The following is a 19,116-nucleotide window of genomic DNA, read 5'->3' on the forward strand; positions in this document are numbered from 1 at the left end:
ATATGAAACCACAACCAAGAAAGAGAGAGGACACAAATCTTCTGAGCTCGCGTTCAGATTGTCGTCAGCAGCGACGGTATCAACTTATGCGGCAGTAATTGGAGTTGGAGTCGGGGACGGAGGAGGAGCAGTGGCACTGACGGTCGAAACAAGTGCTGGACTGTTTGAAGAGGGCAACGAGGGAGACGGAGTAGGTGTTCCAGTTCGAGCCAAGTTTAGTGGTGCAGCTGGTGGAGTTTGATGAGCGAGTAGAGGAACATCCCAAATTGAAGAAGGACGATCATGCTAGCCAAATATAGCAGACTTGAAAGCGAAGTTTCCGTTGAAATTATACGAAGATTCAGTATTAAAGTGACTAGATTGCTTTTGCTTGCTAGTTTCTTTTCAACTCCTGCGGCGTTTGTCACTTTTTCTCACAAGCAACTTTGAATTCAAACACAACAGCTACAATAAGAGCGTAGATAGCAGCTTGGCAACTTACTTGAGCCGATGGACTGGGAAAGTTATCAGAGGGAGAGACAGAGCGTTCCATTCTGAGATCTAATTAGGATGAAAACGTTGTGCTGCGAGTTAAATGCACTGAATGACTGGGCTCGAAAAGTGACGGTTGAAAGAAGCTGGAACGAGAGCCAGTATATCTTGGATACATGGCCATCAAGCAAACCCATGCTAAGTACCTCACAGCGAGCTGGGCTTTGAGTGTTCTATGTGGAGATTGTTTGAATGGATGGAGGAAATCAGCGAGACGGAACGGCCAACAGAGAAGAAGAAAAGCATGACAAATATGTGGTGTAGTCACGCTAGCAAGTTCACCAACAGATGGAATCAGAGCCTGCCATTCAATGTTAAATGATTCAGTTGGACGTGTTGAATCACCAGCATCACATTTAGCAAGGCGAGCCTGAATTCGTGATAGATCACGTCCACCGAAATCACCATGGAAATGGACTTCCTATAATTGTGCATGCTGCCACGAGATAGTAGCTCATGAGTTGAGCTGTGCCCACCACCAAATCACGTCTGCAGTCAGTGAAATGTGAAATATGTTGATCGACCTGAAACATCTAACGCCATATCCGATGTCACGATGTCACGATATCTCTGAGATGCCTTGTATCACGAAACTGAATATGTGGTCGAAATTTTGTACATCTTGAACCACAACGTGGGCATACCACATTGAACATTGCTTCACGAACGAAGGCCCCAATATCCAGGAACCCAAGCAACAGTAACAATGAGGCTAGTTTTCATTGATTCATTCTATTGGTATGGCCTCCTTACACCGCTATACAAGAATGCGCCACGTCAATTGTTTTGTTTGAATTCGACGAATATTGCACATCTTACCTTCGAACACACCGTGCGAAACTGCATCGGAAACTCTTCCCATGCATGCCATCATGGATACAACGTGGCCTGCCGCGTTATTCGCCGGTCGTGGAGCTTTCTATCGACATTGTGATACCAAGTTTGTAAAGGGTGTGTCACGCCCTGAATTGGACTAATAGGCGAACCGCAACAAGAAGAGCTGGTATATCACATCCAACAAATTTTGTCTTTGTGTTCTTACTCGGTGATACGTTCAGTATGGTTACTTTAAATGTGTATTTACAAACTACTCGTACAGCAAAGATTCTTTCTATCCTTCATATGGTAACGTATCAGGGGCAGCGTGCATCTCTTTATACCCTTGCAATGTGTAATCTACCAGCTAAAGCCGCTCTCTGGTTTCAAGCTAGACCATTCCCCTGGAAATCGCACTAGTAGCGCTACGTCCTAGGAATGTGAGACCAGCAGTTCCTCCTGGCACATATGAGCCAAGGAAGTATAATAGACATATAATTTGTATCACAGCCGTGAAGATGGTGCCTAAACAAAAGAGTGAGATACTTCAAGTCTCTGCCATAAAGTCCATAACATGTAGGAACCATTCACGCCCTCCCATTCACATGGCTCTCACCTAGATAAGAATGTAATCCCATACTGAAATACAACGTCAATGCCATACTACCGAAATACAATCCGGTAAAAGGCAAACGTTCTCGTGAAAACAGGTTTTTTAAATGAGTGGCTGGTCCTCTCAGTAGTGCAAACGAGGCCATCGCTAAGATAGATCCAAATGTATATGGTACTGCGAATTTTGATGGTGATATGACCATGAGTGGCAGTCCAACAAAGAATGCCAAGAGGAAGCATATTGCAGCGAGGAGTAAGCATACACCGAATCCGACTAGACGCTAAAGGATGAGACTGTGAGTCGAGATTTGAATGATTTGAAAGTTCAAGCGGACACGCGAACAGAATCATTGGTGGTCGGGTTCACTGTATTCAAACTATTGAAAGCAGTGACTATCATAGCCCTGACATCAAAAAGGACGACCGTTTGCAATAAAAGATGGGCGGCAACCATATCTTCTCTCTCTTTCCCTCTGCTTCGTGTAAGACGTCCTTGTCTAATCACAAAGAGCATTTACAATGTACCTGAGTCAATGACAGTCCAAACCAGTCGACATCACTTGTTTCTTGGGCGCCAGTGAGCCCATTGAGACGATCACGGAAGCCGCCCAATAAACCTTGCCTTTGCTCTGCATCCCGGATTTGTGCAGTTCTTGAGGCGGACGACGTGTACCAAGGTGCAGAGGATTGGCCCGTTGGAGCATGACCACTCCCGCTATTGAATGTCCTAAGCGAGTCCTTGAATTGACGCTCTCCGTTCATTATCAAACAAGTCTTGCGATGAGCCTCTCTTTGGCACTTGTTTCAAGTTGGAAGGTACCAACTGGCAGAGGTCTTGATCTACCATAAATAGAAAATCAAGAGAGTTTCAGAGTTTCTATTGTTGTAATGCAAAATTTGTCACGGAACTGCTCGCGATTTCTTCCAAAAGCCTTGTTTTCGACGTGATTCTCGGCCAATATCACCCCGCGGCCCCGCGAAGCACTCCTTTCAATTTTTGGCACGATGATCTACTATTTTGACGCATTACCGAGGGCCAAATGACGTTTCTTTTTAATAAACGATGGTGCTCGTCAGGCACTGATCTCTCATCGACATTACAAAATCAACGCCCAACTTCAAATAGCCTCACAAACATGAATTTCGCCTTAACGGCCTTACAGGCGATAAAACCATCTTTATAGGATAGCTCGGATACAATATAATTAGCTAGCTTTGCGCCACAAACAAGATAGGATGACTCGCTCAGCTCTGCCACCAGCGAAAACCAATCCAATCGAAACCTACTTTCCCAAAGCAGAGGCTCTGCCAAGCACTATAAAGACTCCCACTGGAATACCTGCTTCTATTCGCTCAAAAGAAGCTCCATTATGGGAACATTGTATGTCTTGTCTTCATTGCTTATTCGACATGTTTGGACATTGCACATGTTGACACCTCGCTCCCTTTTCTTTAGTGAATGATCCAATTGACGAGGCGGATCTACGACGAATCTATCGTCTAGATGACAATGATTTAAACACGTATTGTCCAAACCAGTTTCAGGAAAAGATTCACCTGATGCAACAAGTCGCTGCTGAGAATGCTCAATCATCTGGTGGTGATATTATCTCTACCCTGGAAACTTCTTCAAAAGCTAAAGGGGCTGCCAACAAGAAAGGAAAAGGGCCTGCTGCTGGTGCTGCTGTCGGGTCAAAATGTACCTTCCACAAATGTAAAGATAACCCAAACTGCTGTAATCATCTTGGTCAGGATCTTTGGTTGCAACCAAGTACGAGATTATTGCTTTTTTATGGATTGGTAACAACCTAGTTGGAGTTACTCACCACCAATCATTTCTAGGTGCCTTTGACAAGTTTTGTGAAGCTCATGAACTGATGGAAGGAACGCTTCTTAATCAACGACGTAATCCAGCTCTTCCTGTTGGTCTCACCGTGAGTGAATCAAGAGTCTGGAACAGGCTGTTATTTCGGCCCAATTTCTCAAGCTTCTCTGCCTATAGAATCTTGGTGCAACTTGCTATCTCAACACCTTATTACAGGTAAAGTTCTTCGAACACTCTGTTACAAACTATTCAAGTTGGCCTAGATCAACTCAACAACATCACATCTTAGATATGGTTTCACAACCCCTTTTTCCGACAAGGTGTATACATGTTCAAGAAGGGACTATCTGGAAGTGCTGAAAAAGACGCAATCTGCCAGCAACTGCAGTTTGCCTTTGCGTCCATGCAATTAGGAAAACGCAAAGTCTTGACTCCCAGGCTATTCGTTGAGAGTATGCGGCTGAATCGTGGCGAACAACAAGACGCTCAAGAGTGAGTTATTTTCCAGTAAGCGCCCTAGCTTCTTATCTCTCGCTCACCTGCGGACTCTTTTCGATAGATTTTCAAAACTGCTGCTTGGCTCAATGGAAGAGAGTTTTTCGTCTCAACCAGAGATCTCGAGTCTCATTCGTGACCAGGTAAATGGAATGTTTGATCTTGAAAAGGACTGTCTTTTGTTTTGATGGTGAATAATTGAGTAACCATTTCGTTCGCCGCTTTTGTTTTAGTTTGAAGGTACTTATGAGTACGTCACAAAGTGCTCATCGTGTGGTACTTCATCATGTGTGCCATCACCATTTCATGAGCTTGAGATACCGTTAGTGGTATGTACCTTTGAAAGGCCTCCATTCTTGTTTATGTCGTCCGACAGCTTATTACATCCTTGAAACAGGACAATGCCAATGTGACGACCTGTTTGGGAGGTCTTCTTAATGGTGAAGACATGGTTGGAAATAATCAATACTTCTGTAAAGTTTGTAATGGAAAGCGAGACGCAACTCGCTCTCTCGTTTTGAGGAAGCTACCTAAGGTATGTGTGCCAAACAAATCATTGTATGCGTCACGCCTATCGGAGGAGACTCTCACGTTTCAGTGTATATTTCAACAACAGGTGCTGAACATGCATTTGATCCGATTCGTATATGACGTTGCGAAAGGCGAAAAACTTAAAGTCAAGACTCGAGTCGAGTTTAGTGATACAATTGACCTACAGGAATTCGTCTCTCCTCCCTCAAACAGTATCCAACGTGACAATACTGTCTACGATCTACGGGCTATACTGCTACATCGTGGCGCTAGTGCCAATCAAGGCCATTACACGGCCAAGATATTTGACGGAGAGCGTAAGAAATGGTTTGACTTTGATGACGAAGTAGTCAAGGCCGCTGACGTCACTACGGGAAGTGTCATTGAGCTGGATGATACTGGGAGCAAGAAGACAAAGGGAAAGTCTACTTCTCCGGAAGGAGTTACATTCAAATCAAAGTGAGTTTTGCCATTTCTTTTACCAACTTTCTAATTTTTTTGGCCCTGTGCCTAACGGACATTCTTCTTCAAATTAAGGAATGTGTATACATTGACATACGTACGTCGTGCTGGTCCACGAGATGTGAAACCAGAGTACGTGAATCCACAACCACCTGCATCAATACTTCAAGACCTCGAAGCTGATGAAGTAGCATTCGAATCGACCATGCGAGAATATGAAGCCAAGAAGGGAGATTTGAAATCAGAGTTTGAAGTCAAGAAGGCTATGGTCGAAGACGTGTGCGCCACGTGGCATGTACAGCCTCATATGGTAAGTTGTAGTGCTCGTCGTTACTTGTTTTGAGTGCCGCTATGAGTTTTTTTGGGGTCCCTTATATTTACTGTAAAATTAATAGGAACCAACATACTTTGTCGAAGTCGAAGCACTCAAAGAGTGGCTAAGATCAGACTTGAATGCTGATGATGACGATGACAGCAACAAGGATGGCGTTGGTGGCAGCACCAGTGAAAAGACACCTGAAGTCATCACTGTAGATGATGATAATACTGCTACCAAAGAAAACGATGCAGACGCCATGAATGTTGATTCTGAACTTAACGTGATGAGATCATCTGAACCTACCAATGTCCAGTTACGCAGGTTTGATAATACAGATGTTATTTGTACACATGGCAAACTCCACCCTCTATGTACCTCCAAGGTGAAGAGGATTAGTGCCGAGGCATTCCGCAAACTGTCTCAAGATTACGGACATCAGTTTGTACCTGCCTTGTCATCGTTTGAGTTATGTTGGGATTGTGTCAAAGATATTGCTGGATGTAAGTGCTTTTAGCTTTTACATGTATTTTTTTGCTACGCCCTTGAATGGATCTCATTACTTTTCACTGCTTTAGCGAGAAATGGAGTTGCCAAACATGAAGACGATGTTGCATACATCAAAGACGTTATAGATGCTCGTGATGGAGACAGGTTTTGGATGTCCAAGCGTTGGTATTTTGGTAAGATGCCAACAATGTATTTTGTGTCCCAGAGTGTCTGAGGACATGGAACTCTTCTCTTCTCTGCGTTTTCTATGTACGGAACCTCGCGCTCACTTAACATTTCGCTCACCCCTTATTAGATTGGAAGAAGAAATTTCCAAAATCCAACCCCGATGGCACTCATCTCGCACCTGATGCTCCCGAATACATTGGAGCCTTTGTTTGTAAACATGGAGGACTAGCAGTAGAGGAAAAAGGACGTCGTCTTGTTTCGAGAGAGGCAATTAATTATTTGCAACAGCTCTTCCCTGATTTCCAAACAAAGGAAGAAGCCGATATTGAATGTGAATACTGCATGAATGAGCTACATGCACTTGAAGTGACTACTCGTGATAAACGTGATACAGCTGAGAAGCAGAAAGTAGGTTTGAGTTTAAATATGTCCATGGGCTATCCAGCGATTTTGTTTGCTTGGTGAAAACCATTTGGAAGGAGCTTTTCGGACCTTGCTCACATGTACTTGTTTTTTCTAGACTCAATTGAAAAAGCTAGCTGATCCCAATCGTAAAGCTATTCCAGATCTCGGAAAGGATATTGGTGTTCATCTTGTCGAAGGTGGTAGGTGAAATCTTTGTCTTTGTTGTTGGTAATCAGGGTACTCGAATGATGACTGAAAGCGCAGTGGCTAACAAAATGCAACCACGCTATGTCTTCATGTCAGATTTTGTCAAAACTTGGCGTCATTTTGTGGAAGATCCTCGTAGGATATCTCAACCTGGGCCCATCGTCAACGACTCTCTACTTTGTCGCCCTCATGGTCGATTGATGTATGATGTCAACAATGCAGAAGATGCACGTAGTGAAGCATGGGTTATGGTCACTCCATCCGAATGGAAAAAGCTTCACGCCTGGTATGTGCTCGATTTTTTTTGGTTGGAGGGGCTTTTGACCTGAACTCGTCATGTTTTAGGTATGGTGGTGGACCAGATATCTTCTTGTTTGAGCAACAAGGTCAGTTTCTATCTCCCACACTTGGAGTTTGTGAGGAGTGTTGGAATCAACGGTAAGTTACGAGCTGGGAAAGCTTTCCCAGAGAACATAGAAAATCCTCGAGCATGAAAATGACTCCCTTTTTCTGTTAGTCGACGAGATTTCGAGGAGGCACAAATATACATACAGAAAATAGACGACAAACCCGTCAGAAACCCGTCAACAGATACTCCAGTCATCATAATAGAAGATGATCTCAAGGATGATAATGGTGGTGGAGCATCAGCAGATGAAGCTGCCAGTCCACCACGGGCATCGACACGTAGAGGTGGAAAACGAGATGAAGAATTCGTCCCAGCGAGAGGAGAGATCTCATACAAGACGTCAAGTCGAACTATACCAGGCTCATCCTCGTCATCAAACAATCGTAAACGTAAATCACCACCTGCATCGGCATCATACGGAAATTGTTCTACTCGAGCTAGCAAACGATTGACAAAGAAGAATACAACTGCAGTTAGGATCAAGAAGAGTACGAGTGTGCGAGATCTTAAAGTTATGGTGAGTTGTATCGGGCTTGTATTGCAAAGCGAAGAAAAACCGCACAAACATACATCGATTTATTGCATGTTAACAATTCTTATCTCCGTCTTCTCACAGCTGATGCGGGAGTTCGATATTGTGCCTATATATCAACGACTCTTCTTCAACGGGACAGAGTTGACAAGGAATGAAGCGACTATGGGTGAACTGGATATATTACCTGGATCTACTCTTGACCTGAGAGTATTTGAAGAGAATGGCATGGCAGATGAGCTTGATACAGGTTTGCTAGAGACATGTCTTGGTTGGCTAAGGTGGCTGGTTTTACGGACTAACTCTTTTTCTTTTTCGCTGTTATAGATGGTAGTCGCAAGCTTGAACGAGGGTTTGAAGGTTCGTTAAGCTTTCGTATTCAGAAAAGCCGTCGTTGATATTTTCAAGATTTAGTATGGCAAAAGTTAACACCAATCAACCTCTTCAACAATTTAGGGAGTTTATTGACTGGCGGTGTTGCTAGTACTAGTGTAAATAGCGCAGGTGTAACTAATGGTGGTGGTGGTGGTAGTGAGGATGTTCTTATGGGCGTTGCTTCTCCGGAACCAACAGCTAAGCAATTATCAGGCCAAAGTGATGAAATACTGGTGGGTGCTGATGGTCCCATCGTTGTATTCAAGAGGAGCACTGTAGGCAATGCTGGTGGTAGTATTAGTAGCAACAACTACAAGAGCACTTCTCGTAATGCAGGTAACAGCAAACCATCGTCAGGATGGATTTGCAAAACGTGTACCTTTCAGAACCATCATGACCTTCCGATATGTGAGATGTGTGAAAACCAGCAACAGCTGTAGTCCTATACAACTCCAAGCAAGTACCTCCAACCAACAACAAAAGCTGTACAAATATGAACAAAAAGCACAAACACAAACCTCTTTTTGCTGATGCAACACCCCCCAAATACACCATCAATCATTGAATGTACAAATTGTAAGTCATAAAAACAGTCAAGAAATAAGAAAGATTCACATGCAAACGAAATATTTTGGAAGAATGTCTATACAGAGTTGCCAGACGTGTATGTGAAAGAGGCAGAGTGTGTCTAGATTAATTACTACTACAAAATTACTGAGATGGTGGTGTTGGCTGTGGTGGTTTGGCTTCTGCAGCTTCTTCTAACGGTATTCCTCTTTCCTTAAACTCCATTTCTAGCCTCTCTCTAGCTCTAAACACTTTGGACTGTATGTAGAACGATCCACCTGTACTTGGCTCGTTTGATTTGAATAGGTGTTCGTATTTCTATCAAGTAAACGTTAGTAACTCTTTGATTCCGGCTTCTTTGGGCTGTTAAGTAAATGAGACGACCAACCTTCATAACCTCTTCCAAATTTGCCTCTCGCTTCACATTGAGTATCTGAGCAGCCTCCTCTATCGTCATCCCCGTCGTCCTAGTTATAGCATCTGCGGACCGAGAGGCTGCATTCGTCGCTGCATTCTTTGCTGCATCTATAGAAAAATTCGGTGTCAACGGTTTTTTTGGCACTGGAAAGTTTTCAAGGTTAAGACGAAGGAGGCTTAACTGGCTGCAGCCTGTTTGTAAGCTTCGACGAAAGCTCTGCCCAGTATCTGAGCTCCTAGGAAGACGACTTGGGATATTATTCTCGGTAGTGACATGATTCTATGTGGCGAAGAAAAAGTTTGGAGAGAATCGTGATGCGTGGCAATTGAATCTTGTGTGAGGAACTTGGAGATTTTTGAGGTCAATATATATCACGTAAATATAGCGTCGTGACGCGTTACTAGTGGTTTATGACCGTTCTTGAAATCTTCTGTTCGTCATAAATTTTAAACAACTCAGGGTTTTGAAATAAGCAACCAGCGTATACTTGAAGGTCCACATCCGCCCTATTACGAGGTTTTGAGCCTTCGCTTATTGGACTGTACTGAAGGATCCATACCCTTAAGGTAAGTTGCCTAGGATGTGAGAGCATACATTGTCTTTGAACCAGTCAACAATTTTTGGGAGCGTTTTTGTAACCGGTCGCTTGCTGTCTTGAGTCAATTACGAGTTGAGTGAGTGGCTATGGACGCGCTGTACCCCTGTCTTGCTCCAAATCTGTCCAATCGTAGAGAAAATCGTTTGACATTGCACACATTTGCTCACATTTGATGGATCACGTCTATAGGCACCATATACCCCATGTCGTCGACTACTATTCCATTTCCAACTATCGTAGCTGACCCAAACATTCCTGTATTGCCAGAGGAAGTGCTGAATTGCATCGTCGAACTGTGCTCGATGGCTCCCGCCTGCAAAGATTGGAATATAGCTTCAGTCAGAGAAGTATATAAAACAGTCACATCCTCAGACAGATTCTTTGAACGTTTCAACTGGATGGTGAGGGCACCTTCCCCTGACAATGTATACTATTAGCAAACTCGATCGATGTCGACGTCGACGTTGAACGTTATTCCAAAGGTGCTTCCGAACCTCAATCACTTACTCTTCAAAGCCCGTCCACGACAACTGAAGGATTCATATGTCGCTATAATAATCCAGCAACTAATTCATCTGGAGAGCCTGAACTTTGGTTCTTACAATCGAATGCCAATATCTGGCAATTGATTATGGGCTCCATGGCTATGCGACCCTCAACGTCACCCGTATTCTGTCTGGAGCACATAGACACACGGTTGAGATGGTGTTTATTAGTGAAACCTCGCTTTAGCTGATGGAAGGAACTCACAATGTTGAATTCGACGTCGAGGCACTAAGAATCTTACGAGAATAAGTAGGTGTCTCAACTAGTGTCAAGCTACTCCTTGATGATAGAGTGTCCCTCGCAGTTCGATAAAGCCTCTAGAGGTAGTAGCGAGTCTTCCAAACTAGAAAAATCACGCACGTTGTACAGAAGTACCAAAAGAGTGAGAAAAATTGTAAGAAATGCGAATACAAACAGAGGTTGAAAGTCGCTATCATAATTGTTGTGAATGTTCGAATAACCCTCCTCTCGCGTCCTGCAACAAATTTCGTACCAAACGCAATAGCACCACTTAATAATTTACAGTTCCAAAAAGCACCCTTCCGATTTGATACGGAATTCCGGTACGTATGGACTCTGCTTTAGCTTAAAGTTTGCACCTATCGCAATATGTGTTTCTCTGAATATATTTGCACGTTGATTTTGCTGCCGTTCGCTTCTGAGAGAAGCAGCCAGAATGAAGCCATCTGGATTAGGTGTCATCTATATGAATTATCAGTCAAGCCGTGCTGCCTCAGACTCTGCTCCTCGCAGCAAAAGTAATCGACATCAATACACAACTTTACTCACAATCGCTTTCACATTTTAGTTATATCGACTGAGACCATGTGGAATTCTACTACATCATCGGAAGACGAAACCGAGGCAGGTATCCCTATATTGCCAGATGATATCGTAAATTGCATCGTCAAGTGGATGGACACTCAGACGCTGTGTTCCATGGTGCTGGTCTGCAAAGATTAGAACATCGCCGCAGCCAGACAACTATATGAAGATGTCACAATGGCAACTGATTTCTGGGATTGTCTCGATAGGATGGTGCAACCATCTTCATCACGTCCTGACATGTTATCATCAGAATGCTCTTGAACATTGAAATTCAGTCGCTGAATCTCGAGTCGGTCCTACAAGACAGGGACTCCACGATCATTATACGTAATTTATTGTCGCAATGTACCAGCCTCAAGAGGTTGGTCATTCCAACTCACTGTGCAGCTGCCTTGCATGATGCATCGATTGGATTTTTTGCACTACAACTAGTCCAATCTCCTGATACCCCTGAGGTACATGTCGAATGGTCTGACAAGAACTGGTCACGGTTTGCCTCTACTCATAATGGTAATCGTGTCCTCAAAATGGTGTATAACCGCGCCAGCAGTGGTGTTACCGAAGCAATAGCTCAATGGAAGCTCCAGAAATTCAACGTCACTGGTCATTGCAAACCATAGAGGTTTCAGTAGTAGAACTTCCCGTTACTGCAAGTGTCACGATCAGCTCCTTCGAAAACCTCAAGCACTTGACGATTACCGATGCGATATTCAGTCCTGATTCTGCATCTCCAAATTCCATTGCTTTAAAAACGTTGATACGAGAGCGATTTGCTAGTTTGCAACCACAAGGTAGACCTTGCGAAGGTTGTATCTTTTAAGGTAAATGCTCATGATCTGTTTCATGCATATTGGCAACAAGTGCTTATACTTTGAAAGACTTGTAAGTCTACGGATATGAAGACCCTATATTGGAGCTTGGCGATTCAATATTGGACAATAGTTTTTGTTTGTCTGAAAGAACTAGCCCTGCTCGATATGGATGTATTGATTGGAGGTTTGCTTGAAAGAGCAAATCCGTTGCTCAGCATAACCGAACTCCGTCTAGAATGGACAACTGTTGAACTTCCATTCGAGTTCATCTCCAAGGTGCTCCCAGATCTAAAAACTATAGAGTTCAATATCGATGGTGAACAGCTCAACGACTCCTATATCTTACTGATGATTACTCAACTGCTCGTCTTCAACGCATGACGCTGTATCTTCTCAATGGATTGTTTGTATCAGGAAACTTGATAGCGGATCTATGATACTGATACCTTCAGCTGCACCTGTACTGATGGTGTGCGGATATCTGGAAATAGCTTTTGCTGGGTCAATTTTTCATGGCCTTGCAGAGGTGGCCGCAGATGTTGAAGTCAATGTGCAAGTAGCCCTACGAAAACGTATAGATGTCGCTACCAAAGGCAAACTCGTCATTGATGATACGTGACTCTCGTGGCTCGATAATATAGTTAACCAACAAAGTGCCGCCAAAGATTAGAAGTTCGAAGTAATCACGTTATATCGTTGTAGTAAAGTAATATCGCAAACGTAGTAACGTATAAGATTGTAAACATTTTGAATATTGAATGAAAACAGAATATTCGTAAGCACAATGTAATTGCTTCCTGTCGCAACCATGGCTTCTGTTCAAACATTCGCCTACTCTAATGGACTCGAGCAGGTCCCAAAGTAGGAGCATAGGGACAAGGCAAAACCCAAACAGTCAAAGGTTCTATCGACATATTCATCAAGGTACGAATTCTCTCTGTTTCGCTTATAGTTTGGCACTCTGTTGAAAGGTCAATTTGTTTTGCTTTTGGTTGCCGTTCGCTTCTGAAAAGGACGGTGTTGTCACATAGCATTGTAGCTATCCGAAAATATGATGAACGACCATACCAGTCTCCCTGCTCTAAAAGGCCTCGCCGCTGCAAGAATCGTCGACATTTAAGCACATTTTATTTTTACTTCTCAGGTAACATAGATAACGAAGCCATGTCGAATATTACTACATTGCCACATGATGAAATTGAACCAGCTTTCCCCATATTGCCAGGAGATGTCCTAAATTGCATCGTCAAATGGATGGAACCGGCGACTTTGTCTGATATGGCCCTCGTGAGCAAAGGCTGCTGGAATATGGCTTCAGTGAGAGAATTGAATAAAGATGTGACCGTCTCAACCAGCTTCCTGGAATGTCTGAATTGGATTGTTATAGCACCATCATCACCAGATGACATTTATTGCCAAAATCCACTCAAAAGAATTCAGTCGTTGCATATCTCGGCTTTTCCTCCAAGCTTCCGAACTGACCCCTCCTCTTCAATAATTATAAATGATCTCTTATTACATGCACGAACCTGAAGGTCTCGATATCATATCTTGTTTTGCTTCGGTCCTGCATTCAGTCTCTCCAAGTCTTCTTGACCTGACTATACAAGTCAATGAAACGCCAGACGTCGTGGTATGGTCAGCGAAACACTCGTCTCAACTTTGCTACCACTCATCGTAATATACGTATGCTGGATGTATCTGGTATCGGTGGAATCAACAGTACGGCTACAGGAATAACTACTGAAAGCTCAGTGAATTCAGAGTGTCTGGTCAGGCATTAGATGAAAGCGTGTGGACGGCTTTACTATTGAAGCTTGAAGCATTGATAAATTTTCATTAGGCCTAGCACCACTATTGAAAGCAAGTGCCAACATTTTAAAAGTATACAATGCCACTGAATGTGAAGGCCTTACAAGAGCCTGGCACATTTATATTGGATAGCGTTGCCTGTTTACGAGTACTATAATTGATGGATGTCGATATTTTAATTGGAGGATTACTGGAAAGAACGCATTCTCTCCTTAGAATAAATGTATTCCGTATGCAATGGACATCTGTCGATCTTCCAATTGATCAGATTCCCAAGGTCCTTCCAAATCTGAAGGTCATGAATCTTCTAATGAGTCGTGAACGACTCAACGACTCGCATATATTACTAATGATTACACAACTGCTTCATCTGAACGCCTTGTACGTACATAGTAATTTACCGCGACCGTCTATATCTGCTGGCAATCTGATTGTTGGATCTATGGTGCTTCGACCATCAACGTCACCTGTCTTGACTGTCTACGGAAATGTAGTCATCGAGTTTGTTGGTGAAATAGCTCGTATACCAGACTTGAGAGGAGGGATACTTGAAGCTACGGAGGCAATATATGCTTCGATGAAGGCTTGCCCCTAGCGAGATCTCGTAGGGAGTGGGAAGGAGAGCCTATGGGATGGTAGGAAGAAGCTGCGGGATGACGCGTGGACGAACGGGGTCAAACTGGAAATGGGTGGTAATTTGGGAGTGTCGCGTCAGAGCTCCAAAGTCAAGCAAAAATCTTATTTCCCGCTTACAATTTGTCATAAAGGCACAAATATGTACGAACTCTGTAAATCCGGTAGTCTTCCATGTAATGTTTTAACTGACCTCACCTTCAGAGGAAGGAGCACTTGAAGCGTGAATGCCAAACGAAAAATTTGCAATTTGCGCAATATGTATAATGATCAACTTGATTTTGGATGTTCAAATGGTGATCTCCAAGTTGCGTCCTCTTGTTTTCTCGAAGTTCTTCAACACACAGGCGATCCCCACTTTGCGAGCTTTTGGAACGACAGAGATACCTGATGCCATTTGGACAAGTTGTAGTAGGACCGCCAGGCTCTGGAAAGACCACGTATTGTCACGGTCTCCAACAATTCTTCACTGCAACTGAACGGTACTTTCGAACTAGAGCTTTACGCTTCAGAGGCAGTATGAACTAGAGCTAATTCCACCTTCATAGACCATGTGCAGTCATAAATCTAGATCCAGGCAATGATCTGCTACCGTAAGCTCATCAAGGATAATGTTTTTGGAGAGAATTTGTAAAATTCCAAACTCGTTTTTCTATTCCCATTACAGCTACTATTGCTCTGTTGACATATGTGATTTGATCACTGTATCAAAAGTCATGGATGAGCATCGACTAGGACCTAATGGTGGTAAGCCAATGTGATAGCAAGCTTTCAAGTTTTACAGTCAAGCTAAAGATGGATCTTTTCAGCTTTGGTGTATTGCATCGAGTACATAGAAGCCAATCTGGACTGGTTGATTGCTAAACTGAAGCCATTTCAAGGTATTCAAAACTGAGAGTCTTCTCGTTCACCGGGTTAATCGCTTTTGTTCTTGTTAGATCGATACATCATATTTGATTGTCCTGGTCAAGTGGAGCTTTATACACATCACAATGGAGTCAAGAGCATTCTTCATAAACTGTCCAAGCTTGATTATAGGGTAGATGCTTGGTACTTCAAAAAATTCGAAATGCAGACTTCCTCATGCTGCCTTTTTGTGGTAGCTATGCTCAGTGCATTTGGTGGACTCGCATTATTGCACTGATCCAACAAAATATGTCGCCATGCTTCTCGTCTCATTGCAAATGATGCTCAAGTTGGAGTTACCCCATGTGAATGTGCTCTCCAAAGTGGATTTGATGGAAACGTATGACAAACTAGGTATGCTTCTGTAATGATCTTGCCAATCGTCATCTGTCTAATCGCAATCATTACCAACCAGATTTTAAGATTGATTTTTACATGGAAGTTCAAGACTTGTCGTACCTGCTCGACAAGTTGAATGAAGGAACATTTGGACAAAAATACTTGAAACTAAATCAAGTATTATGTGAAGTCGTGGAAGACTTCGCTCTAGTAGGTTTCTATACGCTATGTATCGCCGACAAGAAGAGTGTACTTCGAGTCGTGCAAGCAGTCGATAAAGCCAACGGATTTGTCTTTGGTGGATTGACTATGGGGAACGATTCTATACTTTCAGCAGCATCCTCGTATGGTTCCATGATGCAAGAAACACTGGAAATACAAGAAAAGTATCTTGCTTCATCTGATGATGAAGAAGATGAGATTGAAATCAAGGAGAATGTGATTGAAGAAGTAGAAAATTCTTAAACAGATAAAACTGTACAGCTCATATATATCATGCCCTCCTTGTAACATAAACTCAGACCTTCATATTTAAGGCATGCTCCATTGTGCCATGAACATCCAAAGAATCGGTCGACATTTCTGGTTCTATGTCGCGAATTGATATTAGATAATTTAATATTGTCGACGTGGTCGAGTTGAGGTTTGACGTACTGTTGAGGAAGTCCTCTACATCAATGGAATCATCTTTTCCAGCCAGAATGTTGAGTCCAAAGTTTGAAGATGGTAATACTGGAATCCTCTTTGGCTAATTTGAGGAATCTCTTAGTAACGATACATTGAATGGTAAGACGTCTACAAATTGTAATATATACCTGCGAAACAATAGCCTTCTCCATTTGCAACCTTAATGGCAGATGGCTTCCATAGACATCAGCATACATGTCCATTTTGAACTTTTCTTGAGTAGAATCCCACTAGAATATCGTATTGTCTGGTATCAATAGCACGTCCAAAAATGGTTTAATGTTGAATGTTCGTACGTTTTTGAGATGGGACTCCAAGGGATGACCAGCAGTGACTTGACTCTTGACTGAATTCAATCCATATCTAAATGTGTCGTGGACTCCCAGAGATGTGTCCTTGCCAGATGACACTGTCAGATCTGAAGAGTTTGAGCTTGGAACAATGCGTCTTTCCTGAATATGAGATATGGGGGTCGTTAGAGAATGAATTAATGAGTAATTAAAGCATGTAAAGCTCACCATTTGTTGTCTGCTAGGACAGGTATGAGGACAAGTCGTCGATGTTTTGTTGTTTGGATGGTGACGCGTTGCAACGAGAGCAGAAATTTGAAACAATCAAGAGGAGGATGCGACGCGGAAGGACGTACTTACGTGAGAATTATTAGTTATTAGCTTACAATGCCCTGATTCTCGTTCTGAATTCACTGTCTGTTGAAGATGCTCTAAAACAAACACATTCTGTTTGCAGCATATTAGAGAGATATGAGGAGACCAACAAGGACCATTTGGAGATCATATGCATTATCGCATCATGGATGAAGTTATTGATCTCGTATTCATGAAAACGATTTGGATCACCACGAGAATGCTCGTCTTTGATATAGCATCTTGACACTTTGAACCTATGAGAGTTATCTCAGATGGACAAGAACTGACAACGTCAGGATCTCATTACGTGTTTCGGTGCTCGATCATGCATTATGATGCCATACAATTCCAATTTGCGTGCATTTGCACACATTGATTTCACAAGATGGCAAGAGACACACGTACTGGAAAACGAACCCAGAGGCACGAAATTTACTCTAGTATTGATTCAAGTTCGATGGTCATTGATTTTGGGGAAAATCTATACGCTTCCGATGTTATTTGGCTATATTCTCACATTCTTCACACTACGACACGTCGTAATGAGGTACAAACCTTTCAATCACGCACGCTTACACGTAAATTGTATGGATCTACCGCCAAAGCTGCTTTCAGATACCAAGTACATCGAAAGCATCACAAACAATTCGTAAACAAGTAACAACAGGAGGACTTGATAACAGAAGTTTCACCTTTTGGGTTTTCAATGACGACTGCAGATGCTTAGGTGCTACGGAACACAAGACCATCCTTCAATTAGGATTCGACGGGGTTTTGGCGTTGTGTCACTGACACCGAGTGAGGGCCATCAGTCTTCATAAGCACAATGTTGTGCCTGTCGCTTGAAGTGTCGCTTGAAGGGGATCTAGCTCAGATGGTAGAGCGCTCGCTTAGCATTTTCAGGAAATGAGATTGCGAGAGGTATTGGGATCAATGCCCAAGTTCTCCACTTTTTTCGTGAACCAGATTTGTTGATAGGGAACGATCGTTCATAGTATATGGTTTCTTGGGTGAAATGATGATTGTTATAGAGATGAACTTGAATTTGGTCGGAGAACAGTCGGTTGGCAGATGAACTGTTGAAGTCAAAGTTGAAGTTTCTGCAAACATCGTGTTTTGGTAACGGTGAGCAATGGTAGAAAGGGAACTGTTTGTTCTGTGATATGATCATTTGTGTATTTGCATAAATTATTTGGATGCAAGGCGAGTGTCCAGTTTGCAGCGAAAAAAAATCCATCAAGAAAAAGAACAAACTATGGGCCACAAGAAGAACAAACGCGGCAACCCCGCTGATCACATGCTGGATCCCGGTGATAATGCTATGCATGTAGACTCTGATGACTCTCCTGCTTCTCCGTCTCATAGTGGTTCACCTCCGCCCCCAGTCTCAACAAGTGCTCTCGATGCAGCATTGTCTCGCGTCGAGGAACTGTCTCGTCGCTCTCAGCACGTCCTAGCCGCGTCTAATGCCTCCAATGACGATCCTCGCCTCTTACGCCAAACCATTCAAGATTTGACTGGCATGATGGCGACTACTCTCGGAGTTTTTCAGTCTGCTTTTTGGTGTAGATTATTACTAAAAATCGCTTTGATATACATTTTTTGCATCTTTTTATGTAGTTGCTCAGAACTTTGTCTTCCGCCGTGTTGGATTCTGCATCATGAAGGGTATTGCGCGACAACTTGTCGGTCGTCGTCGTTAGGGTGATCCTATTTGGGGTCTATGAATGTAGAGGTGCTGCTTTTTGGTGTAGATTATTGCTATAATTCGCTTTAATATACATTTTTTGCATCATTGAAAAAGATATTTTGGGGAGAGAAGGTCGTACCCGGATTCGAACCGGGGTTGCGAGAGTCAGAATCTCGAGTGATAACCACTACACTATACAACCATGATTGTACAGATGGAATTCGTAGATGCGAGAAGGAATTATAACCTCGATCTATAACAAATGAGTGACCCTTGGCAGAAAATGCATTGCGTTGGATGAATCGTGCCATTCTTACTGAAAATAGGGTAATGTCCATACAAATCGTTCAGCAAATCGTATCTCCACACTGCTTCGTTACATCTCCAATCTTGTTGCTTCGGAAACAATGCATGAAAAGCTGAAGAACTACTAAGGGTT

The 19,116-nt window shown here is 42.9% G+C and overlaps 5 protein-coding genes across 5 annotated transcripts; 2 read left to right on the forward strand and 3 right to left on the reverse strand.

Moving 5' to 3' along the window:
- Positions 1–1,738: 1,738 nt before the first annotated feature.
- SmJEL517_g03246 (uncharacterized protein) lies at positions 1,739–2,721 on the reverse strand (the record flags this gene model as incomplete). Its single annotated transcript, XM_031169174.1, has 3 exons — positions 1,739–1,872; positions 1,964–2,240; positions 2,485–2,721. 3 exons carry the CDS (start codon positions 2,719–2,721, stop codon positions 1,739–1,741), a joined length of 648 nt encoding a protein of 215 aa, XP_031024849.1.
- A 474-nt stretch (positions 2,722–3,195) lies between these two features.
- Positions 3,196–8,634, forward strand: SmJEL517_g03247 (uncharacterized protein; the record flags this gene model as incomplete). The annotated part of the gene is made up of 20 exons (XM_031169175.1): positions 3,196–3,340; positions 3,416–3,730; positions 3,802–3,893; positions 3,962–4,000; positions 4,074–4,276; positions 4,344–4,422; positions 4,513–4,608; positions 4,677–4,814; positions 4,896–5,269; positions 5,348–5,582; positions 5,668–6,091; positions 6,167–6,271; positions 6,394–6,674; positions 6,787–6,871; positions 6,975–7,164; positions 7,224–7,316; positions 7,396–7,804; positions 7,904–8,069; positions 8,147–8,179; positions 8,276–8,634. The coding sequence occupies 20 exons, from the start codon at positions 3,196–3,198 to the stop codon at positions 8,632–8,634; spliced, it is 3,861 nt and encodes a 1,286-aa protein (XP_031024850.1).
- Positions 8,635–8,905: 271 nt separating this feature from the next.
- On the reverse strand, positions 8,906–9,454 carry SmJEL517_g03248 (uncharacterized protein; the record flags this gene model as incomplete). The annotated part of the gene is made up of 3 exons (XM_031169176.1): positions 8,906–9,079; positions 9,150–9,286; positions 9,361–9,454. 3 exons carry the CDS (start codon positions 9,452–9,454, stop codon positions 8,906–8,908), a joined length of 405 nt encoding a protein of 134 aa, XP_031024851.1.
- A 5,344-nt stretch (positions 9,455–14,798) lies between these two features.
- Positions 14,799–16,118, forward strand: SmJEL517_g03249 (uncharacterized protein; the record flags this gene model as incomplete). The annotated part of the gene is made up of 7 exons (XM_031169177.1): positions 14,799–14,890; positions 14,957–15,001; positions 15,076–15,155; positions 15,218–15,289; positions 15,347–15,447; positions 15,512–15,668; positions 15,730–16,118. The coding sequence occupies 7 exons, from the start codon at positions 14,799–14,801 to the stop codon at positions 16,116–16,118; spliced, it is 936 nt and encodes a 311-aa protein (XP_031024852.1).
- Positions 16,119–16,170: 52 nt separating this feature from the next.
- Positions 16,171–16,861, reverse strand: SmJEL517_g03250 (uncharacterized protein; the record flags this gene model as incomplete). The annotated part of the gene is made up of 5 exons (XM_031169178.1): positions 16,171–16,241; positions 16,308–16,401; positions 16,469–16,570; positions 16,637–16,792; positions 16,859–16,861. 5 exons carry the CDS (start codon positions 16,859–16,861, stop codon positions 16,171–16,173), a joined length of 426 nt encoding a protein of 141 aa, XP_031024911.1.
- Positions 16,862–19,116: the final 2,255 nt, after the last annotated feature.

This window comes from Synchytrium microbalum (assembly GCF_006535985.1).
Source record: "Synchytrium microbalum strain JEL517 chromosome Unknown SmJEL517_scf0016, whole genome shotgun sequence".
Lineage (NCBI taxonomy): Eukaryota > Fungi > Chytridiomycota > Chytridiomycetes > Synchytriales > Synchytriaceae > Synchytrium > Synchytrium microbalum.